This window comes from Dromaius novaehollandiae, chromosome 5, assembly GCF_036370855.1.
Source record: "Dromaius novaehollandiae isolate bDroNov1 chromosome 5, bDroNov1.hap1, whole genome shotgun sequence".
NCBI classification, from domain to species: domain Eukaryota; kingdom Metazoa; phylum Chordata; class Aves; order Casuariiformes; family Dromaiidae; genus Dromaius; species Dromaius novaehollandiae.
Window position 1 is genome coordinate 69,782,331 of NC_088102.1, and position 26,314 is coordinate 69,808,644.

At 40.6% G+C, this 26,314-nt stretch overlaps 1 protein-coding gene across 3 annotated transcripts in view; it reads left to right on the forward strand.

Annotated features, from left to right (window-relative positions):
• Positions 1–26,314, forward strand: part of LRP5 (LDL receptor related protein 5) — a 175,382-nt gene that overhangs the window by 136,447 nt on the left and 12,621 nt on the right. For 2 of the 3 annotated variants that reach the window (XM_026108080.2, XM_064513233.1), the window contains exons 12-20: positions 3,517–3,840; positions 4,802–5,004; positions 7,010–7,221; positions 9,265–9,455; positions 15,279–15,488; positions 17,955–18,080; positions 21,575–21,811; positions 22,836–22,946; positions 25,985–26,230. In XM_026108080.2, coding sequence (XP_025963865.2) covers positions 3,517–3,840; positions 4,802–5,004; positions 7,010–7,221; positions 9,265–9,455; positions 15,279–15,488; positions 17,955–18,080; positions 21,575–21,811; positions 22,836–22,946; positions 25,985–26,230 — 1,860 coding nt within the window. The remainder of the gene's footprint in view (positions 1–3,516; positions 3,841–4,801; positions 5,005–7,009; positions 7,222–9,264; positions 9,456–15,278; positions 15,489–17,954; positions 18,081–21,574; positions 21,812–22,835; positions 22,947–25,984; positions 26,231–26,314) is intronic. The other variant, XM_026108081.2, reaches the window with a different exon arrangement.

A 26,314-nucleotide genomic window follows, 5' to 3' on the forward strand; every position in this document is an offset into this window, starting at 1 on the left:
AATGCTTGGAACTGTTGTCCCCAAACTAACCCTTATCTTTTTGAGAGATATTCCATAATTAAGTGTTAAATCACCCAGCTTTTTCTCTAAGACTTTGAGTGTGTTAGATTTATTAGACTTAAAACATGTATGCTACTAGTTTGTGGTGACTAATATTTCTGAAGATTGAAATAGTATGATAGATGAACATGTATGTATATATTCCTTTTGAGAGTAAGCGAAGAGCTAGATGCTTAAAGGGATAAAAAATAAGCTTCCTAAATTAATAACCATACTTTTTAAAGTATCATACCAGGGCAGTAAAACATTGTGGTTCCCCATCTAAAAACGTCGGTGAGATACGATGTCATTTTAACCTCATTTCTCTGTATTGTTGTCAATTTGAATGTATTTTACCAAAGCAGAAAGATGACCTCCGAGTTCCTCAAGGTGAAGATAACTCAAAGGTTCACTGCAAACTGTCCCTGACTTTTAAGTCTGGACGCTAACTTCTTGTCGAAGCATTATCTAACTCCAGACCTGTGTTTCCAGAGTCTAGCTTTAGACTAGTTTTATTAGTTCAAAATCCAACCCAAAATACTGCTTGCTCTGCCTGCAGTCTCAAAGATAGCTTCTTCTGCAGTCTACCATAACATTTTTTGTTCTTAACCTTACACATTTTCATACCTTCCGTTGGGATTTCAAAAGATATGCAAAAGGTTGTGCTAAGATTTATAAACTTTTACATTAAAATTGACATGATAACTAACTGGTAAAAGAAGGGAGTTTTCATTTCTGCAGCTGACAGAGCTTTCAGATCTTCCAGATGTTTTATAAGTATTAAGTCTTCTTCAAGGTGTTAGTTTAGGCAGATGATACGGACTTTCATGTGAGGAACCAGGGGTCATATAAGTTTCCAAATGCACACAGTGAATCAATGATAAGATCAGAAATGGAATCCAGAAGTTCCTGACCTGGGATCTTAATGAACGAGATGCTTTTGTTAGATACGAATTAATCCCCTGGGATTCCAATATAAAAAGCAAGGTTTATGTGGCTGAAGACACGGTATTTAAGCAAACTCTCATGGGATTGTTGCAGTAATGCTCTGGCTGATGACATATATAACATCCCTGCAACTCACTTTTCAGGTTTTTTTAATCTTCCATGAAAAGCTATCATTAGAATGAGATTTTTTTTTAAGACGTTTTTGTGCGTGCATGTCTTCAGAGCATAGCAAATCTACTTTTTGTGCTTCTACAAGGTTTTATGTGCTTTTATTCATAAATTTCATGCTCTAGATAAAAAAACAAACCCTTCCCTCAAAAAAAAGGGGGGGGGAGAAGAAGAAAAGAAAGAAACCTGGAAAAATTGTTCATGGGGGGAAAAGGATCTCTGGGATGTTTTGGAGGGACTTAAAAAACACAAATTAGTAGTATCAGTAGTTTGGCTTAACCTTTGCACCTTTTTGTGCTTCTCTATTAATATATATACTGAGCTGCAGGACTCCACTTTAAGCTGATGACCAAGATATGTTGAAATAAATGCTTCCATAGTTTCTTAGTAGGCTTCTAAATGTGTGCAAGAAAAAGAAAAACAGAAACAATCCCACACTATTCTGGTGATAACTGTATGTCAGCCTCGGCTTATGTAAGCATTATCTTGTTCTCTGGCTACAGTAAAACGTGGCTGTTTGTTGACAAGCTGATGTTAGAAAGAGATGTTTAGAAAAAGCATTTTCTAAAACATTTAAACAAAAAGGATTAAAGCTCTGGAAAACAGACATAGCCATACAGATTCGGATTCCAAGGCTATCAGCGATTGTGCATCTTGCTTGTATTTGTTGCTGTGAGATAAGTACTGCTGAATGGATGTTACTGTTTGGAGACTGCAATGAAGTTGTTTCTTTCTCCAGAGGGTTGGGGTTTTTTTCATCCAGAGTAAATGATCTATCAAAGCTCTCACTAAGCTTCTGTGTAATACTTAGAGAAACAAAATAGCCACAGGCAAACTTGGACTAGAAACTGATTGTGGTATTGAGAAGAAATATTCAAATTGTCTGTGGTAAATTAAACTGGTTCTACAGCTGAACCTACTGTTAACATTTTTTTGTGGTGGGAAAGTAGAAGGAGGACGGCTGAAGCTAACAGTGATGTATGCTGTCTTTGTAGTTAGCAGAGTGTGAAGACTCAGGTAGACGTCCAGCGAGTGGGCTGGTTGGTTAAAGAAATGTTATTAGGCTAAAACTTGACCGGCATGATGCCGAGCTGGACTCCTTGTCAGGAAAGGATCGGAATGGGAGCTGCTGATAGAAGCATCTACCCTGTCAGCAGTAAATGACGCACTCTTAAGTGGATGAGTGATGCTGTCCCAGCTTACTCTTTGACATGATAAACATTACGCAGCAGGCAAAAATCATCCTCTTGGGAGATTTTCCTCCATCTAGCAACTAGCAGAATTCAGTAAAGGCAGCCTAGCTGCTTCCTTCAAAGGAGCCTGTCTCCTGAAGTCATCACTGTGAGCCAGAATTGCTTTAAGAAGTACCCAAGAGTGTGCAGGACAGCGGTGCTCTTAACTTCACACTTTAGATGCCTACAGGTAGTTGGGAAGATTGCCTCTGCTCTAGCAATAGTTTATAGGAAAATGGCTTCATGTTATGGTTTTTCTGTCTTTCTCTATTCTTGGCCAAATATGAAAGGGCATGAAGGAAGGAGGGCAAGGGAAGAAAAAAGGGTGTTCTATAGAATCTAGCATAGAATGTTGTTTGAAGCAGCAGCAGATGATGCTGATGATTACATGGATATCTTCATTTAATCTAAAATGGCATAGATTCATGGAGGTTTGTGCTTAAAAATGTTTAGGAAGGTCATTTACAGTAAGGTTTTATCTACATTAGTATTGCATCTTTGGCAATGGCCATATAATGCTCTAGAAGGTGTTAAATGTGTTATGAATGTTGCTAACTGAGGCACAGAGTGTGGGAGTATTGGGATTTCTGCCAAACAAATGGTTTCCTAATCCCACCGGGTAGCTGTACGCTAAATCGTACTGCAAATGATTTTTGTTTCTTGAGTACAACACCATCATTTCTCATAGCTCTTTGTCTGTGAATCTCAAATTTGTTGCATGTTGCTTTTGTGCATATCAGTTGGGGGGGGGGGTGGTTGTTGACTTAAGTGATTCCTGGAGTTCATGGTGTTCTTGAAGGTGTTTTCTGGTGTTTCTCTGGGATGTTAAGCATGTGACATAGAGTAGTATTTATTTAAATGGCAATACGCTGGCACGCTTTCAAATTGCTCTATAGGAGAGAGGGTATCAAGATAAGATTTTTGAATGCAAGTATTTCAGTTTTACCTCTTCAGTAGATACTGCATAATAAGGAAACTTTAATCCCACAACACTGACCTGGGAAGTGAGGTTTTATTTTAAGAATGGAAGAAAAAAAATTTTGTTAATATGCATCACATTTTCTGTTTCATCATTTCATCCCCCGTTTCATCATAACTATCCTTTAGTTGATTATCCTTATTTTTGCAGGACAAGAAAGAGAAATCATAGCAGATGATCTACCTCATCCCTTTGGATTAACCCAATACAGTGACTACATCTACTGGACAGACTGGAATCTTCACAGTATAGAAAGAGCAGACAAGACCAATGGGAAGAACAGGACACTTATTCAGGGCCATCTGGATTTTGTGATGGATATATTGGTCTTTCATTCTTCACGCCAGGATGGCTTGAACGATTGTGTGCAAAACAACGGCCACTGCGGCCACCTGTGCCTCGCCATACCAAATGGATTTAGGTGCGGCTGTGCTGCTCATTACACCTTGGATCCCAACAGCAGGAACTGTAGCTGTAAGCTTTTTTGTTTACTACTGTATTCTTCAGTACCTGTAGCTCCTGGATGCTTGTGTTGCTTTTAGTATAGAAAGGGAAGGGATAGCGCGTGTCCGTATCAAAGGTTCTGGCTTTAAAGGTGATCTGGAATATGAGGTCAGAATGTGGAGTTTTTTGTCTGTTTTTGTGACATTAATAATGGCTGGAAGATTTTCATTTAGCGTCTTAGAAATAACAGCACTGTCAAGTGTGTTCGGTCTTGTTTCACTAGAAGCGCTTGCTGAGGTGATTCAGCTGCGTGCTAGAAGCTTTCCTAGTCTTTACTTGAGTGTGTAGGTGGGTGGAAGAGAAATTCTAAACAAAGACATCTTTTCCTCTCAACTGTTTTAGTTAGACAAGTGTTAATAAAGTCAGCAGAAATAGCACCCAAGAAAACAGCTTCCTAAATAGTCTGAGCAACATGCACGTGAACTTGGGAGATCACATAAGTTCATTTTCCCCATTATGAGCCTGTCAGTTCACCAGCAGTCCATAGGAATCTTAAGTTCCTAATGAAAATAGCAGATGAATAGAAAATATGCTGTTGACTTAAACAAACAAACAAACTGACCTTCAGACATCCTGGCACAGCAACTCATAAGGAAATTTTAACCAGATGAGAGGATAATATATAAAAACCTGTGACTCTGTATTTCACAATGTCACTGGTGTTACTTAACTCCCACATGGATATTATTTCATAATATAAAATGGAAATACTGTCTTGGTGTGAGGGTGTGTGCATTTGCTCTCCAAAGGATACAAGAGGACTTTATCAGCTTAATAGCAAAAATCGCAAACTATGAATATCTTGTTCTTCATTGTGAATATTTTTATCTCTTTGGGGTTTTGCTCCACATATTCTTTGTCTTAGATGCGTAGGCAGTTGCTACCAATATGTTTGACAGTGTCTTAAACATTTTGTTTTGGCTTGTTTCAGCCCCTACCAGCTTCCTATTGTTTAGCCAGAAGTCTGCAATCAGTCGGATGATACCAGATGACCAGCAAAGTCCAGATATCATCCTGCCTATGCATGGTCTAAGGAACGTCAAGGCTATAGATTATGATCCCTTAGATAAATTGATCTATTGGGTGGATGGACGTCAGAATATTATAAAAAGAGCCAAAGATGATGGCACTCAGGCAAGTTTACATGGTGTATATACACTTTTGTGTGAGCCTTTGTATGTGCTTTCTTTATACTTGACTTTCTTCTCTCTCCCTTGCACCAAGGAATCATTAGTTTAAACTTCAGTCTTGCCAGCACTTATTCATGTATTATTCTGTTGACATACAAAAATTTAAAAAGGCCTTTAAGATTGTGATTTTAGTTTGTACACAAAGAAGTATAATAGAATCTGATAATTGTATTATCGTGTATATCTGAAACTATAAGCCTTGAATAGTGGTATTTAGTTTAAGGATGGGTGATGAAGTAAGGCAGACTCACTATCTCAAGGCAGAGAAATTATGTACCAAAATCAATATTGTGCACGCAATTGTGTGATCATACTGTCATCATTGTAAAGCTCTTTCAAAATGAAAACTCTCTCAGCTCTCCAAGCTGTTCTTGAATGCTGATTCAACACAGAGCTGATTGCTGTGCTGAACAGGGATAGACTTATGCACACGCTTGATTGTTTTACTGGCTTGGGGGCTTAATTCTTTTGTGCTAGTTATCCACACGACAGTGGGGAAAAAGTGGGCTGTTCTTCTGGGCAAGCGCTATGTGTTAACATAGCTGAACTCCCCGGACAGGATAGCAGATTATTCAGAAACTACAGTTTGAATAAGAATATGAAAACAAATGGAGAATGAGCAAGGTATGTTTCCCTTGTTCTTGACCAGTCATATCTAAACGAAGTGACATGATTTCAGTGGAACTGAACTGCTCTCCTCATTCATCTAGAGAATTAGGTGATTTTATGGTATCCTTTCAGGAAAGAGACGTCAATTTTATTTTTTGGCCATTGCTGTTAAGACTGGGGAGGAGGTATGTTGGGATGAGTAACTAGCTGGGTTGCGGATGAGTTTTGAAGAAGTGTTGCTCTTGCTTTTTTGGATTATGCTAGGTGCTAATTGTTGGAGTCTGGCTTCTCTTTGGTACTCGCTAGGTGCAAATTGCAATGGAGATTCATTTGCTCTGTGTTTTGCGTTGCCCTGGGCACACAGCTTTGAAGATGCAGCTCCTCTGCGAATTTTGACTTTCCAATTTTCACTAACTTTATTTTTACTGAATTTTGCTAACTAGTGTTTTTTTGTGAATGATGCTTCGACTTTCATTTCAAGGTAATGTTGTCCTTGATTTAAGGGAAAGAATGATTTCTTTGTGTTTCTTAGGCATGCTGTCAAGAAAAAAGAGGGATAAAGGTTTAAAGAAAAAAGCTCCTATATCACTAGATAGAACGTGGAGGTTTAAAAGCAGATTGTGAAAATGTCTTTAACTTTTGCAGATCGTGCTGTTGTGGCCAATTCATTTGGCTTAAACTGAGCACGGGATGCTGTATTCAGCTTTCTTGACTCATACAAACTTTAGCTGGTACTGTTTTTGTGTTTGGATCAAGAATGCTGCATTAGGACACTTAAAAAGCCACCACTTTCCTCTGGCCGTTATTATATGGCCGGAGGCAGGCGCCTCTGGAGGCTACTGCAGTGTGACGTGGGGAGTCCTGGCAGCAGGAACAGCATCCCAGTGGCACGGGAATTGGCGGTACCATAGAAGAGCCACTGTAATTTTAAACAAATAACAGAAAGATTATTTTCCTTCAGAGATTTTTATGACGTGCATTAGTGCTCTTCATAGAAGTAAAGTATAAAAGTTTGTTAGTATTCAAGCTAATATATCTGAGGGCAATGACCAGGTTCCAGGATCTTCGCCTTAATGAAAATGTCAAATTTTATAAGGCTCATCATAAAGGCATGAGAGTAAAAGCAAGGTAATGCTGTTGGTGTGGGCATGAGGCAGAGTTATAGTTATTTGACAAGTTAAAAAACTTCACCTTTATCATACTTCTTATTCTTGTTGTTTCTTGGTGATTTGGGAGGTTTCTGGACCTTTGGGTAGGTAAACCTTTGGGTAGGTAAACCGTGCTTTCTGTGCCGTTTCAGAACGATTACTGGAAATTGTTTCCCGTATTTTGTCTTGCAGCCTTTCACTGTCATGAGTACTCCAAACCAAAGCCAGAATCCAGAGAAGCAGCCACACGACCTCAGCATCGATATATACAGCCACACGTTGTACTGGACCTGCGAGGCCACAAACTCGGTCAACGTGCATAGGCTGAACGGCGAGTCGATTGGAATGGTGTTGCGCGGGGATCACGACAAGCCCAGGGCCATTGTAGTGAACGCGGAGCGAGGGTGAGGGTCCCTTCTGCATTTCGTACAGAGCACATCTGGGGTGTAGCTGTGTATGCCAGCTGTGTGTGAGAACCTTGTGATGTATGTATATATATGTTTTGTTTTAAAGGAGAATCTTTTGTGTATTTAATTGTTCACCATGTAGGTGACTTTGCTGGACTGATTCTGCCTTTCAAAGGTATCCAGCTTCCTCTTCCCGTTCTTTCCTTTGCTGTCTCCTCTGGTGTGCCGACATGCATGTTCACACGGTGTGGTTGGTTATAGCGGGGAGCTAACCCAGGTGGGGAAAGCAAAACCAAACAGCTTTATCCTGTCCACTGTGTGGGCGCACAGGCAGCATCACCAAACGGGAAGAAACAGGCGAGTTTACACTGTGTTTGCATCTGGGGATCTGCCTCTGATGTTTGTTCATCATGAAAACAATGTTTCTAGAAACAATTTGTATTTCTTTTATGACAAAACTACTCCTACCTATGTAATAGTATAAAAAAAGAAAAGAGAAGAGATTTCTCTTATGTTCTAAGCCTGTACGTTTTCAGGTCAGCTTTGCCTTGATCTGTATTTCAAAAACGAATGAATTAAAACAGGTAGGATGCCCTAGAGTGATTTCCCACAAGAATAAGATACGTTGTTTTGCTGCAAAGTAATTTTGGTTAGATTCAGCATACCACATCTCCAGTTCAGGTAGTTAGTAACTTCATGCTTAGAGGTCCAAGTTGGCCCTTTTATTGTTCTCTTTAATAAATTAGATGCTTAAATCCCAGACTACTAGTAAAATGGCTTACCAGGTGTTTGGCAGATGTTGAATGACAGTATTTCATGACTGGGTGAATACATGAGTACCCAGATAGTCTTATCTGGAATATTTGCAGGACTGTTTTTTTATGCAATGCTCAGTGTACTCTACCCATTTGAAAAGCTGCTGTGGGGAAGAGGGGGTTAGAGGAAAGATTCTCATCTTACTGCAACTAACTCACTTGAACATAATTTGTATTTATGAAAGCTTATCTGCTTCGTGCATTAAAATGGGAGTTTGGGTTTGTTGATTTCTAAAACACTCTTGTAGTCAGTTTTTTCAATTATATAAAGATAAATCTGTTTTTAAATTTAAAGAGGGAAAAATGGGGAAGAGACTGTGCTGAACACTGTGACTACCTGGGAAGAGGTGAATTAGTGATCTGGACACTCAACTTCTCTGTCAAAGTTTCAGAAGTCCTTCCCTCTGGCTTTCCCTTGTCTGTGTGTTGTGACTGCTGCCTCTCCTCCTTTGTGCCCTCACGGATGGCTGTGAAGCGGTGCAGCACGCTGTATTAGGGACCTTGCCCAAGTTATCCATCACTTAAAAGATGGTGGATTTTTCCCTGAGTGACACTGAAGAAATGGTGGATTTTTCCCTAGATGGGTTCTGTGATCTGGTTCACCGCGTGGCTGTACAAAGCCTTTTTTGCCTATGTAGAGGAGGGCAGAGACTGCTTCTGTTTGCAGCTGAACTGCTGTTGGCAGATTTAAAGTATATGTGGAAGTGTGTCCTCAGGCATGGGGCATCCTCAGCCGTTCTTCCTTCTGTGGTCTTTATTCTTCTCTAGTTTAGTTAGACCTTCTTGCTGAAAAGGAAGGCACCCGGCAGGAGAGGAAACGATGGTTAATGGTTTTTGTCAGAAGGAGCTCGTAGGCTTTGATTCACAGGTGGGGACAGCTTGACTCAAGGATGGTTGCAGAAGGTCTATGCTACCTTCTCACAGCCCTCACCTCTACTGCAAGAACACTCTGCTGCTGGGGCAGCAGGGCAGAGTCATTGCATTTTATGGCTTGGTGTTTTAAGGTGAAATGCTGTTGATTTCAGGCTATTGCAGTACACCAACTGGCAAATGTTTGTGGTTCTGTAGCTAACAGATTTGGATCTTTGCAGCTGGAAGCAATAGTCACCACAGTCATCCCTGTATAAACCATTTCCATTTATGACTTGGAACCTGTGTGCAAGGGGGAACTGCCTCCCTTGTCTTCTGAAGCTCTCCCTTAAGCACCTTATATGTTTGTTCTCAGGTACATGTACTTCACCAACATGCAAGAGCGAGCTCCCAAGATTGAGCGTGCTGCCCTTGACGGCACAGAGAGAGAAGTGCTTTTTACAACTGGGTTGATCCGGCCAGTAGCACTGGTGATTGACAACAAGCTTGGGAAGCTTTTCTGGGTGGATGCAGATCTGAAGCGCATCGAAAGCTGTGACTTGTCAGGTATGTGGTATGCAGTTTAAACATTTGGAGCAGTGTATTTGTATCTACATGACATCGTTTCTTCTTTGATATTGACCCCGGTAGCTTCTCCTAGCTCCACAGTTGCCAGTTCTGTGTAGGCAGTCACAGATAACAATTGCTGGTGGGCTCCCGTCTTTGATGTGATTGGAATAGACATGTCTGTAACGATTGCCACCCTCCAGGAGGGACATTTGACTTGTTCTGAAAGCAGCTCTAGCAAGATCAGATTTAGAGAGGCGTTGCCAGTCATTGAGCCCCTAAATCACAGCCCTACTCCCTCTCCTTTTTGTCTGTTGGTTTGAAAACTTTGCATAGCTTTTATTTTTTCTTTCTCTAGAGTTTGCAGCCTAGAATATCATGGTAGCTTAAGAACAAACAGAAGGAAGAGGGAGGGCTTTCTTTTAAGCTGGATGATAAGGCAATTTGTCTGGAAAAACAGTAGAGAGATGTCAACTCATTGCACTCTCCCCACGTTAGTAAAATAAAAACATTGCTCCAGGCCCATAGCAGCAGCAGCGCATGGTTGTTACAGAATACTGTTTATCGTTGACTTTTCAAAGCACTTGACAGTGTTGAAGACATGACGGAGAAATGTCCTTGCTCATTAGATGAGCACTACAGCATGGATGATTTAGTGTCCATGTTTTCTGTCTCATGATTCATTCTCTCATCATCAAGAAATCAAAATCTTGAAAGAACTACAGAGAGAAGTAAACTTTAGCATGAGGGAGTAGAAGCTGGGTTGATCTCATGACTAACAGCTGCTATAAAAGGCTGGTTCTCCAGTTCTTGGTGGTTCCTCTCATCTCTCAGTGTAGTCCCACCCCTTCCCTTACGTTGTAGTGAGCCAGTTCAGGAGTTAAAATAGGAGAAAACTGTTTCTTTGCAAGATCAGTTCAGTGTTGAGCAGTTAAAACTGACTCAAGGGTCAGCCACAGGTCTCTTCTGCCAGAGTGGGGATGAGAACATGAAGCTGGGGCTGGGAAGGAAAAGCCACCTATGCCTTTCTTCGAAGGGTGGTTTATTTAGCTGGACAGGGTGGTACTGTCGGACTGCACACGTAGCCACAAAATGTCCAGTCTGGGACAGGTGTTAGAGAGGACACAGGACCCCGTAGGGAAACAGAGGGCAGGAGGGAAGACAGGAACTGACCTACGAAACAACCTGTGCCTGAAAGGTTAATACAGTGGGGCACAAAACGCATGAGAGATGCTGAGAGCTTCATCTAGTGATGAAACGAGGGCTGTAGGAGGAGAAGCAGCAGTGAAAGGAGAGGATGTTAATGCCGCATGTCATGCAGGCACTGAGGCTAAAGTGTAATCCAAAAAAGGAGAAGGGAGAGAAGAGGCCCCAAGGAAGATGGAGGGGAAGTCAGCCCGCTTGGCAGGAGGGAAACGTGCCAGGCAGAGATTTAGGAATTGAGAAGAGAAGAGGAGACTAATACTTAGTGTTGTGACTGGTGAAAAGCTGATCTCATGTAATAGGAAAATATATTTCTTAATGAAGCTGTAGCTGTTCTTGCTTGTCAGGCTACTGGTTGGAAGACGGACTATCCTTGCGTGGTACAGCACGAAATGCCAAGCAGTCTGGAAACAATTATTGCAGTTAAGAAATAAAATGCACTGTGCAGTCCTTCAGATGAGACACATGCTGCCTTTATTTTTATTGCTTTAGATCTATGTCTTGGAGAAATAAGACCTGACAATAGAACTCAGGTAAAGTGATATATGAATGCATCAGCAGCTAGGCCATTGCACGGCATAGTTGTATCCTGCAGCGGCAGCTTCCACTGTATGTGGTATGCATTCCTCATTTTTCTGTGGCTTGGAAACTCTGTTTGAGAAAGGTTTGGAGACTGGATCAATATTTGAATCCAATTCTTTGGATCTTTTTGCAGTGAAAACTAAACTTTCTCTGGTTAATATTGAACCAAAGCTTTCAATGCACTTTATTGATGGAGTCACAGCTAAAGATTCAAACCCTATAGGTAAGATAAAAAGGAGGGGGGAAAACTACAGGATTAAAAAAAAACATTTATGTCTATTAACTGCAGGATATATACCATGTAGCCAGAAAGCTGTGGTTGTATTTGATCCAGCTGAGGTCACCATAATTTGATCCACTGACCTGTTGATTTTGATTAACAAGTTAACACCGTATTTCTCATTTAAAAATATTTCGTGGTCTCGTATCACAACTTCAGAAGAAATTTAACAGCCAGAAGTATCTTCACTTGAGAAAGTTTCTCTAAATATGTTCGTTGGGCAAAACATTTTAAAATAGACGTGTATTAGCAAGAGGATTTTAGTGCAAACTGAGGTTTTTGGATAAACTAGACCAAAATTGTGTCTAATATCCTTTATGCTAATTAGGCAGTTCCAGACAATCTTATTCCCTTGCAGGCTTTGGGAGATGACATGTTTATGGAGGTTTTGGGAAGTTTTCACTACACTCAGGTAGTTAAGAGCAGCCTGCCAAAGGATGGAGTAACCTCAGCTGTCCAGTGCTTAACTTTCAGAGAAGGAAGGAAGAACTGCGAACCAGTCTGTAGAGCGGCAGGTTTCTTTGTAAGGTGGTTGACTTTTTCAGTTTGAGATGCTGATGCTTTTTAGAATCTCATAAAATACTTGCAAATAACTTTAGTCGGTCACATCAGTCAATTAAAAAGTAGTGTTTTATGTTATTGTTAGTGACTGGGGAAGCTATAAAATTGTTAAGGTGAAAGCAAATACTTTGTTTTCAGTTAGACTTTAAGTAGTGTGTGTCCTTCCAGCTTAATGTTCATTTAAATATTAATTTACACCTTGAAAAGACAGCGCATCTATTTCGTACTGGAAATCAAAGTATTTAATTACTATGGAAATTCAACACTTCTTTACTTGTAATGTGGTTTTTTTTAACATATTTATTGAAAATATTCTTTTATTCATTCAGATTGAGTTTTGCATTTTGTTAGTTCTTCTGAACAACAATCTGATGGTGTTATCCAGTGCTATAGATGCCCTTTGCCTCTCCTTTTAAAATTTTAAGTTAATAACTTGGACTGTCGGTTACTCAAGATCAAATCCAACATAATTATAATATAGATTAATCAGCTTATCCCATGCAATCTCCAGCAGCTTCTCACATCGCCACTGTTCAGATTTTACAGATGAGGGAGGAAAAAGACAATTCTTGAAATATACCCCCAAAACCATTAAATATAGCCTGTTCTAGGCCTGGATTTAGGAGACTGTTTGAAAAGGCTAGTATTCTAGTAGGCTTACCAGCTCAGGAGGGTCACCTGGCACCTCGTTTCATGATTTCAGCATGCCTTAGGAAGCCCTTCAGGACACCAGTGGCCAGTTTAGCACTCAAAGAGCATGAAGGCAGAGGGAGATTCCTTTATATCAAACTATAAATGAAGCTTTCCCATTCTTGGGGTGTCTTGAATGCAGCTGAAACTTGTGCTTTTGGGTCAAAATTTGAGGCTCAGTTTGGCAAAATGACAATCTTCCTTGAGAGGGGCTGGGCAGTCCAATCCTGCTGAAGTTCATAGGACCTAAGGGTGCTCAGCAAGTTGTAGAGCTAATGAACAAAGTGCCCTGTGCTTTCTTCACTGAGTATCTTCCTCTGTCAAAATGGTACATGCGTAGTAGTATTTCTAACACCTGTATGTTTAGGAGAAGATAGAGACCATCTCGGGGATTGCACTAGTGGAGAGTAGTATTGAGGGCCAGGTTTAAGTGCCCATTTGGTGAAATCAGTGCAGGCACATGTGTTCTGTAGTACGCTTTACTTTCCGAATTTTTTGCTGAGCCCGTTAGAAGAGAGGCGCAGGCCGTCGGTGAGTGTTTACTTTCCTGCAGCAAGCAGCACAGTCCCCGGCTGCTGGCTGGCTCTGAAAGTTCCTTTGGCGCTTTGATGTTCGCAGGGGAGGAGAAAGCTCTTTGGACCAGCGTCCATTCCTTGGAAATCGTGAAACCTTCTTCAGCAGTGGGAATTAGATACTTCTCCTAAGTGTTGAGATGACGGACATCCAGGGCAAACGAGGGCAAGCTCTCTCCTTTCATTGGCCCCAGGCCTTTTGACACGGATAGTAAAGAAAAATGAGAGTGCGTGTTGTCATGAACATACCATAGTAAAATCCAGCGGCACCTGGAAATACTAAGGAAACTTAAAAGGCCTGGGTTTCTCCTAGCTTTCTGATGCAATTTAAATACTGAAAATGAAGTCTACATATCAAGGGATCAGTCAGCTGCTTGTACATCAGGGCCCATGAGCGGTAGATTGCAAACCTGCTTTATTGTGTGCCTGGATCTACATTTCATCTTGTCGTCTTCATTTGCCTCCCAGTGCTATAGGGTCACTTCCTCAGTAGTTCAAGACAAATGATACAGACTCATGTAAAACTGGTTCTGGGCAGGGATCTCTCTTCTGTCAGCTTTCCAGCGCTCCCTTCCTCTCCCAGTGGTGAGAGTTAACAAAGGCCTTGATGACTTCAGGAAAACTATTATTTGCAAGTCCAGGAATTCCTGACTTTATATACATACATATATACATGCATACACACACGCATGTTTTATTTATTTATTTATTTATTTTAGTACGGGCAGTATTCATCATGGCAGTCAAGTAAGAGTCATTGCAGGCAGTAATTTCCTGTGCAAAATTAACAGCATCTGTAATTGAAATAAATGTTAGTCATATGCTTGGCTGACCTCTACGTAATTTATGCAGCAAATTAGTTGAATCTAGTGCTCATTAGCATTTTTATTGCATATCCAGATTCTATACTCTCATTTAGTGTAGCTATTCAAAAACTTGTTCTTAATGCAAGCAGGCGTAAACTGTCGTTACTCTAAATGAAATACCAAAACAAAGATACCACCAGGTTATGATCTCATTTGCATTCCTCATTTTTAAAATCAAATATATCTGGTATGCCTAGGCATGCACAATCTAAAAATGGTTTCTGTGAAATAATAGAATAATTTGGAATCTCTTGTTCATTCTAGACAAAAATAAAAAAAAGCAACAGTTAAATGCCACCAAGTGTAGTACAGCACACAGTAGAGGACTGCAAGCAATTAAAGTTAAAAGCAGTCATAAATTCTTTTTTATTTAACCTGATTTTTACATATTGACTGAGACTATTTTGTAGAGCAGTAAACCTAAACATTTGATAGTGTTATTGTTGAAAAGCATATTGAGTTACATTTTGTTTCTTCTAAACATGGAAATTGGTTTTCTGGTTGGTTACTGAAGGAAAAAGAGAAGGTGAGGAAAGAAGTATAGTTGTTATAATATGGGCCTGTTTTTGTGATCATATCCCTGTGGACATGATTTAGCATGTGACAGGATTTGTGGACTCCCCTCTTGCTTTGCATGATCGCTGCGTTTATCCGAGTAATTCTGGTGAAGCTAATTGCTTGTGCAGTATCACTGGTGGATTCCAACAAAGTGCGCTGGTAAGTGTGCAAATGTAGTAAAGAAATTTTGATCCAAGAGCTGAGCCTTGTATCTGTGACACATGCTTTTAGTGATTGCACGCAGTTATAAATAACACATCAACATGATGCTGCCGATGGCAGTTTATTGCATTTACCTGAGGTGAGGCTGAAAAGCAGAGCCTTAGTCTGCAGAGATGGGTGAAGCCAATGACCTTACAACTGAATAATTTCAGAATTTAGTAGAATTGGATTTAGGAACCTCAAAAGCTACCTTAGAACGTGTTTCAAGAATGAGAATTTTTTTAAAGAAAATCTATGATAGTTCAACATTGATTGTTGTAAGATCAGTCTCTGTTTTTGTTGATCTCAGGTGCTAACCGTGTGACCTTGGAGGACTCCAACATCCTTCAGCCAATGGGACTGACTGTGCTGGGTAATCACTTGTACTGGATTGATCGTCAGCAGCAGATGATCGAGAGGGTGGAGAAAACCAACGGGTACAAAAGGACCAGAATTCAAGGCCGAATTGCTCACCTAACAGGCATTCATGCGGTGGAGGAGCTCGATATGGAGGAATTCTGTGAGTTCATTTCGGTATCTGATGTCCCTCACTCTTGGTCACTCTCTCTTAAACTCCGGATCCAGCTGAACAGTTTAATAAAGTTGCCCTGTGGACTTAAAGAAAGCCATGGAGTGCTTTCAACTTGGAAGACTGGTCCCCTAGAAGAGGAGGTGAAACAAGTTTCTTATTCCTGAACAAAGGAGTCTTTCTATATAGCTAGAATATGTGATTTCATAGCACTTAGCTACCTGCTTCGTATAAACGTGCATGATATTAAATTCACTCCAAAAGCTGTTACGAATCATGGTTGTTAATTTTGTACGTACAACCCAGTAACAGACTTGGAAAAACCTTTAAAAGGAAAGGAAAAGGATAGTACTTGCCTTTCCCCCAGGGGTTTCAGACGGCTTTGTAAAGCATGATTGGTTTGATTCAGCACAACCGATGGTGTAAAAGCCTCCAGTAAGAGAAGGGCAATAGGCAGGAAGCTCCCCAAAAGATGTGTTGCTGATGGGGAGTTTCTCTCCCATCAGAGGTGGGGGCATTTTAGGGGCTTCCTTCAGTCACTCGTTGTTGGACTTATTTTTCTGGATTGATTGTCTCGAGTCCCTATGCTCTGAGAGGGAGAGCCCAAGCTGGAGTGCAGAAACCTCTTAGAGTAGTACTTAAAAGGTAATCTACTTCTCAAAGTAATAACCTGGGAGCAGCTCCTCCTGCTTAACAGCCCTGCTGAGAATATAAAAGCACAAACAAGATGTGGGATGCAGAGGGCTGATGACACCGGCCTCTTTGTTGCCTGTGATGGGTTGAACGTCCCATATTGCTCTTCTGTGTAGGACTGCAGGTATGGATACCAGGGAGAGAAGAGAAACCTTTTTCTCCTTCTCCTGCTACCTTCTTCAAAGAAATGTGCTGATGTGACAGCTACTCCAGGATGAAGCACTGGCGTGATGCAGTGCAGCAGTGAACACTGCTTAGTGAACCCAGTCTCTTACATTTTTTCCCTTTCAGGGCATCCTGAATGCAGGGTAGCTGAAACTTCAGCGCAAAAATATGTTTACTTTATCTTTGGCAGACAGTAGCTAATAAATCTTGTCCTCTCCCCCACCCCCCCCCACCATTTTCTGCACTGTCCTGTGGAAAGTTGCAGAGAATGAGTCTGCAGGATGTCAGAATGAGGGAAAGCGAGTCTGAGCTCAGAAGAGGAATAATGCTTCCAGTAGGTGCTGGCCTGGGGGATAGAAGTTTTATATAAGGAAGGTACATCTGCGTATAATAGTTTAATCTTCAGAAGAAGTGGTTTCACTTAGCAACCCTTTGTGCCATGTTCATTAGTTTCTCTGATAGGTGAAACAAGCTTCAAGCTTGCCTATGCGGGTAAGCAGTTGCCAATAAAGTAGCCTAAGTATTTAATCTGTAGTATCTGCTATGTGCTTAACCCTCTTACAGATGTTCTTTTGCAATGCCCACTTTTTCTTATTCTGTACCATTTCTCACATTTTTAGTGTCTTTCAAAGGTAGTATTTAATGATGCAAGAAGAAATTTTTCTTTAAATCTCAGCACTGTTCAAGAAAGCAAGGGATGATATTGTATCCTATGTTTTTTAAAAAAATCTTCATTTTTTTAATGGCAAGAGTACTGTTTCTTCTGACTCACACTGAAAGGAATCACTCTTTAGAGCTGAAATCTATCCTATATAGGTGACTTCTGTTACAACAGGGCACTAAAAATACGTATGCGCCTACACAAATATACATGCCTGCACATTTTCTGCCAGCAGCCCATGCCTCAAACAGTAGTGTCTCCAACACTATAATGAATGAATTTGTTAAAGGTGAAAGCAGATTTCTGAGAAGCCTAAACAGATGGAAAGCGAATTTGGCACAGAAATAATGCCCACCTAATGTTCATTCAGGTTGGCTCCCTTGGGAGCTCTCAGGCACTCGGTGCTTCTGAGTAACTGCTCTGGGAACACAACCATGTAGCTTCCCGTCTCTGAAAAAAATTACAACTGTGGGTGCTTATATTGCAGTTTTTGTGAGGAGCAAGGAACTGGGGGGCATTAAGTGTTAAGAGCTCTTCAAGATTAAAGATTTCCTGAGGGCTTGGGAGTTTGGCACTCTGTAGTAACATGTGTCACTTTTTGATGCCTGGCTAGCCTAGAAATGAGGATGGGATGTCCAGGAACCCTGGAAATGTGACCTTCGCAAATCCACCTTCTCGCTTCTCTTTACTTGGGCTCCCAAATTCTTTTTAGAGGTCCTCTAAAGATGTTTATGCCACTATGACTGGGAGAAATGTAGTGCTTATGAAGTAGTAAATAGCCTTTGAGCACTGACCTGAGAAATCTTGCATTTACCTTTCTATTAATTTGTAGTGAAATATTGTAGTTGCTTTCACAGAAGTGGTTTGTGAATTTGCCCTACTTAGGAATAGTGATTTTTTTTCTGCTAATACTCCTTTGTGTGTATTTGTTTCTCCAGCTGCGCATCCATGTTCTCGTGACAACGGCGGGTGTTCACACATCTGCATTGCCAAAGGGGACGGGACTCCGAGATGTTCATGCCCAGAGCACCTCGTGCTTCTGCAGAATCTCTTAACGTGTGGAGGTGAGTTGTGTGTAACAGTACTGCTAAGCAGCACACATCAAAAAAGATGTGGTTCAAGGGAACTTAGGACTTAGAACCATTGGAAAATCAGGTTTGGGCTTGATTGTGTCACAAGCAGAAGCACTAGTAAGTGAGAAAAGCACAATGAGGTTGTTTTTGTTCTGTTTTGTTTTGTTTGTTTTTTTAAATTCTCTTTCTGGAGGAAGATGTTTTCAAAAGCTAACTGAATGAATGAAGCCAGTGTGACCAGAATCAGTAAGGGTAACTGATGCCGGAAACTTGCCCACAAGGGTATTTGTGGCTTTCACGTGGTATAAAATTATAGCGCCTATTATACCGAGGTTACATACAAATCCAGAATATGGATTTACACACCGTGTTTTCCTGGACTAAGATGTGTTGCATCATGAGTTAAATTTGGCCTTTAATCCTTCTACCAGGTGTTTTCTGCTTCATTTCTTGGAGATACATGACTTTTCATTATGAGCAGAATGCTCTTGTTTGACCTTAAAATACTTACAAAAGTCTCAGTAGAAGATCTAAGTATATGATGTGATATGTGCTATGAACAAATTCTTGTAACATGATGTTTCATCAATCCATGATGACCTAGCAGCAGAAATTGTGCATATGATTCCCATAGTGTGACACCTGACAGTCTTTTAAATAAATTTTGCTTGAGGACATGAAACACTGTGGTGTTTAGTTAATGAAAGGCAGGCCAAAAGCTCAGTTGCAGTCCTTTTCAGTTAGGGTAGCTCTTCTCTTCCCATATAGCAGACTTTGCTTTTAGTCTTCCTTTCGCAGTACCAGGATTTTTGAAAATTGTTGCATTGCACTTGCAGCAAGGATTTTTAAAAAGCAAAAAAAAATATTTATTTTTGAGAGGCATCATGGCTTAAATTTGGCTTAAATTGTTTGGCTCTGTTGGTCCTCTTGTTTTTTCTATGTATTCATTTTGCTGTGGATTTCATTTTCTGGCTGAACTCTGACCTCCCTAGGGACAGTCATTTCTATTATAAACTGTTTTCTTTCCCATGACCACAACACGCTATGTGGTTTCTGAGTAGCAGTGGTTACTTCTGCAAGGGAAAAAATAAATCAATCTCTTTATATTTCTTGCTGTGCTGCTGTTGCAAGACATGGCCAGTGAGAGATTCTTATGTCCCACTGCTTCATTATCTTCAGCTATAAATCTAAAAATTCAGGGGCCTCCCTTTTGGTATCTATTCATCTTTTTTATCTTAATCCTTCACTAAGCCTGCTACAACTTTTTAACCTGTTTTGTCTACAGTAGTGGCAGCCCATAGCCAGTATTTCAAAATAGATTAATAGCTATTCTGGGTGGAGAACATTTGCCCATGTACCCTTATGAACACTCTTGACAAGTTTTTGAATGCAAACTTGTGCCTGCTAAGTGCAACCAAGTGCAAGATTAAATGTGGCTGCAAATCAGGAAAAAGTCATCTATCTGTTGAAGTATCTAAATGGTACATTCAAATCAAAACTTAATTCAAGAATTATCTTGACGTGTGTATCTGGCATCTTTATCTTGTCTACAGCTGCCAGGTCATTGGCTACATTTGTAATTCTCAGTTTTGCTACACTTAAGCAATCATAAATCAGGAACTTAAAAATCATAAGATTTTTAAAAATAAAACATACTTGGATTTTTATTTGCCTTTTGCTTTTCATGCTTTTGATTATACTTGGGTCTTGTTGTTGAACATCTCTCCCTGATGGAGAAGGATAGTAGCACTTCAAAAATGGTTTGCATGTAATTGCATGGCTCTAGGATCTGTAACTTTAAAGAAAAACACCACCCTCAGGAGAGAGGGAACTCTTACAGAAGTATTTGTCACTGGTTGCTTTCCTTATGCTGGCTTTATGGAAAGGCTATGCTTTATGAAAACTCCTTTCCTGAGCCTGTAATATTTCTGTAACACAAGTCCACTAATGTGGTCACTCCTGAGGGAGCTCCTCTATCAACATGAGAATACTGGTTTGTTACTGATAATGCTAATGCAAGCGCACTGGGCTTCCAGAGGGGTGGTTACGATGCAGGGTCAGAGCCCACCTCCAGCACGCTCAACACCACTGCGATAGCCAGGCTATGATGTGGTAGTTCCTGAATCCCAGTGGTAAAACTTTTACTGAGAGCAGTCTGGGAACAGCAGCTGTGGAGAGGGGTGATTGCCCCTGTCACTCTGCCTGATTTATTTAAATTACAGTGATTTGACCCAGGAACCTTTGACATGAGTGGGAATGTATCTGTTGGCTGCAGTGGTCTTCTGAGGCAGCTTCCTCACTTTGAACATGTCGTTGCTTTGCAAGTAATGAACTATAACTAACTGCTGTAACAAGCACTGATAACAACTGAAGGGGCTGATATGTTGCCTGCTTCTTTCCTGGATACTAGTGGTGAAAAAATGTTTGCTAATTTGCTGTGTGTAAGAGCTGGGAGCTGTTTTTTTTTTTTTTTTTTTTTTTTTTTTTTTTTTTTTTTGGCAATAGATTCTTGATCTGGATCATCTTTGTCTTTTGGTTGTTACCATTCAGAAGAAAACAGCTCTGATTATCTTACTGCAACATAATTTTTGCATCTCTTTATGAGCTTGTAGCTGCTGCTTAATGCTATCAGTGTTTGATTGCAACCTGAGCAACAGTGTGGGTGTGGAATGGACTAATCCCAGGATTTTGGGGTTCGTGAAAAGTCAAATTCCAAGGAAGTCCCAGCTTTCTTAATTCTGATGAACATAAAAATGGCTGTGCCAAAGGTTCATCTATCCCAGTGTTGTAGCGAAAGCAGCTAAGAACAGGCCAGGCATACAGTGCTCCTCGGGATACTCTGTGAGCCCAGAGACTTTCTGGGCAAGAGGAGGTAGCTTAATATTTAGTAATCCTTGACAGGTGTTTTTCTCCATCTGCATCTTTCAATTGATATATAACTCAGAAATTTATTTGTGGAGAAACCATGGGAGAAATAGAGAAACAGATATTGTGGAAGCAAAAGTTATAAAAGTTTTAGGTGTATTAATTGCTGATTAACTCAATGATTAACCCAGTTTTATATGAAGATTATTTTACGCTATGATTAGATTTGTTCCAGGCTAATATAATGCAGGGATTATAGTTCTGCAAAATGTGGTTTGCAAGCAGAAATTGAGTATTCATTTAATGCGCGTAACAATGTCTTCCAAAAGGTGTTTATTAGAGCCAAAGTAAGTATTTGGAGTTCCTGCCCTTTGTTCAGTGCTCTCATGCTAAAGCAAGCTTCTTCCATCAGCATGCATCCAGTTTTTGTTGCAAGGTTGGCAAAATTGAATTCCTTATGCAAAATGATGTTTTTCTCTTTGCTGGAGTCTTACCATTTTCACAGAAGAACTTCAGTATAACTTTTTTTTTTCCATCTGTGGAAAAAGTCTGTCACATTTTTAACCCATTGAAAGGGCTAGAATTGAACGTGCAAATGTGCTGGGTTTTTTTTTCTCCAGAACCCCCAACTTGCTCCCCAGACCAGTTTACCTGTGCAACTGGAGAGATTGACTGCATCCCAATGGCGTGGCGGTGTGACGGGTTTCCAGAGTGTGATGATCAGAGTGATGAAGATAGCTGCCCCATATGCTCTGCATCCCAGTTCCAGTGTGAGAAAGGACAGTGTATCGACGCTCACTTGCGGTGCAATGGAGAAATTGACTGCCAAGATAAATCTGATGAAGCAGATTGTGATAGTAAGATACATTTTCCTGGGCTCGTGGTTCTAACATAACCACTCATTTGGGATTCTAATTATTCTTGATATGTATTTCTGATCTTTGGTTTCAAATGGGATAAAGGCCTTAAACGTAAAACTAGCTCAACTATCCACTGATTCTGCTTTTCTCTCCCTCTTTCCTGTTCTATGCCTCTCAAATTAAACTTTCCTGTAGCTACATAAATTATTGATCATGTATCTGTAGTACTGGAGGGGGGGGGAAACACCTTTGCCCATATTCAGAAGACCTAAACAGGAAAGAAACTGGCAGGACTTCCCACATGCGTTTTTTTCTGCATTATTACCATTCCTGCTTGTGCTGCTTCCATGGTGTCCAGTTCACCTTTGGACAGTGGCCATTGCAAGGTGCCATGGGGAGGAAGAGATGGACTTAATTTTTTTGGAATAAGCAATAGAGTGAAACTTCCAGGATTGCTGGCAACTGGCCTTTGTAAGATATCTCTTTACTGATCATTTAATGTGCTTTGACATGGCAGAGGTTCAGTAACAGTCAAGTCCTTTTTGCTGAAACAGGGGCTTCTGGATATAGACAGGAAATTTAGGGTTATTTAGCCAAATTATATAATATAGGGCTACATAAGATAATGTAAACTATATAAGGTGCTAAACTATATACAGTATATGCCGTTACGCATTTTTTGGAATACTTCAGGTAATTGGTTACACTTTGTAAGGTATCGTAATAGATCCTTGGTGTTTTGCTCCCAGTTTTGCCCCAGCAGGACTAATTTGACAACGGGTACGAAGTTACTGGGATCAGAATTTGATTTCAGCCCCGCTAAGTAGGGTAAGAATGAAGAAACAGAGAAATGTAGGCTTGCATTTTTCCTAACCCCCAACAGCAAAGCAGGTGTTGTGCTGCCTATGTGGCTAAAATATAAAATGCACTATGGCTTCACATCTCACATCTTTTGGTTTTCTTAAGAGGCCCAGATGCTCCCACGCAAGTAGTAAGTAATCTTTTCTGTCTTTCTGTGCAGCAATCTGTCTACCCAATCAGTTCCGATGTGCCAGCGGCCAGTGCATCCTCCTGAAGCAACAGTGTGACTCCTTTCCAGATTGCATTGACGGTTCGGATGAGCTCATGTGTGGTGAGATGTCTTGAGATTCAAATGCTCTGCGTTCTGGCGTAATGTCTTACATCCTTGCCCCACTCTCTGCATAGCAATACTCCCCTAGGAGAGCCCAGTGAATCTTGGTGGACACTCACAGTTGTAGCTGACCGCTAAATGTAGTCATGCTCTTCCAAGCTGATTTGGTCTGTGCAGAAAAAAGGAGTGTGAGGTGCAGCAAGTCCGTAGTGCCATTATTTAAGGTCAGGCAGTAGCAAAGATCAAGTAAGATCTGGATTTCAGTTCAGGCTAGTTCTAAAATGCTGTATGGGATACAACTGCCTTGTTTTGATTTATGGGTATGCTTTCAGATCCGTACCCTGAGGGACCCGATTTCAGTATGCTGGGTGTCTTGGAACTTGCAGAGCTGCTGCCAAGCTTGGGATGACTTTTAAAATATGCAGCCCTATCCTCTGCAATTACAGGATCAAGCTGGGGCTTAATTATGTGGAGGAACTGGCATGCAATGAGCAAGTGTCCCACAAGCTGGTCCCTTGAAGTGCAGGCAGGAAAAAAATACAAGGAGAGACCTTGTTTTTTCTGGACAGAATGTTACTCTGAATTCTACTGGCAGTAGGTATATGCAGGTTACAGGTACGCTGAAGACAGCTCTGAATTTTTGCTCTTAGTCCGTAGCTGGGTTCATCTGGGTGACTGGGTGGGACCATCTTTTTGCACCATCTGGGTGGCTGGTACATGAAGTTCTCAGGCAGTGGGGCAGACGAAGGGAGCGTAGGGTAGCTCGTGAGGGGTGGCGTAGCCAAACTGAGTTGGAATGTAGCATTCCGGAACAAAGTTAATAGAGGTGCCAATCTCGCTGTATTTCATTCTGGACTGATACCATGTGTTGGGCTTGCCTAGAAAAATGCTGCACATATTGCTTAATAATATTGCCTTTAGGTGACTGGCTAATTGCGAGGTTTTTAATACCTTGCAATTATTTTTTTAATTTTAATACCTTAGAGGTCTGTCAGGTTTTGAAGCGGGGAAGGGAGCTGTCAGAACGCTGTGCCAGTGCAGGGTATTTTGCTGGGATGAGAGGAGGAGTCAGCAGGTCTGGCCAGTGTGACCTTGTTTCTTCTTCCCATCCTCATGGAGGGTACAGCAAGGAAAGGTACGTTTCCCGAGCAAGAGTACTGAAGAGAAAAGAGCCCACGCAGTTAACAGAAGAGGCCGAAAGAGTAATTTAATAAAAGAATCTGTTTAGCTCTCCCATTGGCAATTTCAGACTGAACATGCTTCTCGTGCTTCTCCCACGTCTTCCATTTCTCTCATGACCCTCACCCAATTGTCTCCAATTTCTTGGATACTGTAAAGTTACTGGTTTTCTTTTTACATTTGTTTTCTTTGTGCATTTGGCAGACTTCTGTGCTATCAAACTAATGCAGTGGTTTCCTGTTTGCATTTTGGGTCCAGTCCTGCAAATAGGTCTTAGCTGATTTAAATGGGTCTCTATGTACCCATCGGACCTTCTTCTCTGGAGTCTCTTTGTGGGACAGAGCCCTTTGTGGTTTCTTGCTTGACTGAGGGAAAGAACTCACGTAGGGAGTAAAAATGATTGCTACTTTCTAGATAATGATCTTGCATTTGAAAGAAGAAAATGAGAATTACCAAAATGAGAATTTTGTGTTTTAAGTTAGCTAATTTGGAAATATGTTCTACTATTGACTGCCCTTTTTTCATAGTCTGAATCAATCTGGATATCAAAAGTTAGATCCTTAGCTGACAAAAAAGCTTTCATGCACTAGTAAGTGTGAAAAGCAGATGAAGACTTTAAGACAGAAATGAGTTCTTGATGCTGACCTGTTAAGAGTTTATTCGTAGATCTTTGTAGTTCCCTTACCTTCCTTCTCTAATTTCAGTCGTTTTTCATTCCCATCCAACAGTTATCTGAGACAGCATAAATCTTTCTCCAGAATCGCTGGAGAAATATTATGTATGTTAGGTAGCCAGGGCTTGAATAGTATATGGACCATTTCACTTCTTAAATCTTCACTAAGGGGATGTGTAGGTTGATCTGATCATGTAAAACTTTTAGGCTTTGGCCATGTCTATTTTGAGTCTTTTACTTTGTGCATGTACATATGTATATGTGTGTGTATGTATACATATAATAATACACATACACACACACACACACACCCCTGTATGTATTTGTGTGTAAATAAAGGAAATGTGTGAACAACGGAAAAAAACCTCTTTTGCTGGAGAATGTCACACATGCAAAATACGTAGAGGTGTCACGTTTATTTAGCAAGAATTGGGAATGTGTTACCAAAGTCAGTGGGAGATGTGATACGTAGTTCATCTCAAATCCTGCAGCATTTTTTATTATTCAAAACTGTGCTGTGTAGGGAAGAAGAAATAAGAAGTAGAAAGTGCTTGAGATATTATAGATTGTGTTTTCCTCCCGATTTATAAGATTCTTTTTAGAAAGGAAGTCATTTAGAATACTTTTTCTTCTTAAAATGTCACTTTTTTCAGGGATATTTTAGCTAGGAAGACACCCAATGCTTGATATATACTGTTGCTCCCCTACCAGTAAATTCTTTCAGTATTTTAACATTATTGCTAGCCCCAAAGCTTTTGAGATACCAGATTCCTCTCTGATTAAGGACTTAATGTTTGTAAGTATCCTATATCTTTAACCAACATAATTCGAGAGGGGAGAAAGAGAAAACTTTTTAGGCTGTTACTGCATTAAGATGATTGGTTGCAATTGTTCTTAGACAAAAAAAAAAAAGAAAAAGTTTTCAGTGTTAAAAGCAATCCTGTTATGAGAAGAATTGCTAGAAAGAGAGGACCTTGCTTATACTGCTCTGTGTGCATGGAAGGCATGAATTTTAATGCAGTAATTCAGAATATATGGAGTTATATATGCATGAGCTTGATGCAAAACCTTTCAGAGACATTGTGTGAATGATTGTGAGCTGACTGGTTTGCTGCACGTGCTCCAGGGCAGCATCATATATGTTGTCCTGTGTTTAATGACTCCTCTTTCTTTTTCCTCTTTCCAGAAAAAACAAAGCCAGCCTCAGACGAGCCACAGCCACACAGCAGTGCCATTGGGCCTGTCATTGGTATAATACTGTCCCTTTTTGTCATGGGAGGAATGTATTTTGTTTGCCAGCGAGTAGTGTGTCAGCGCTATGCCGGGCCCAACAGCCCTTTTCCACATGAGTATGTCAGCGGCACCCCTCATGTCCCGCTGAATTTTATTGCTCCAGGAAGTTCTCAGCATGGCACTTTTACTGGTAAGGACGGTAAGGACCTTGCATCTAACCAGTACCGTTACATTTTCTGGATCTGGGGTTTTACAGGCTAGTAAGAGTTCTAGAGGTGGGATT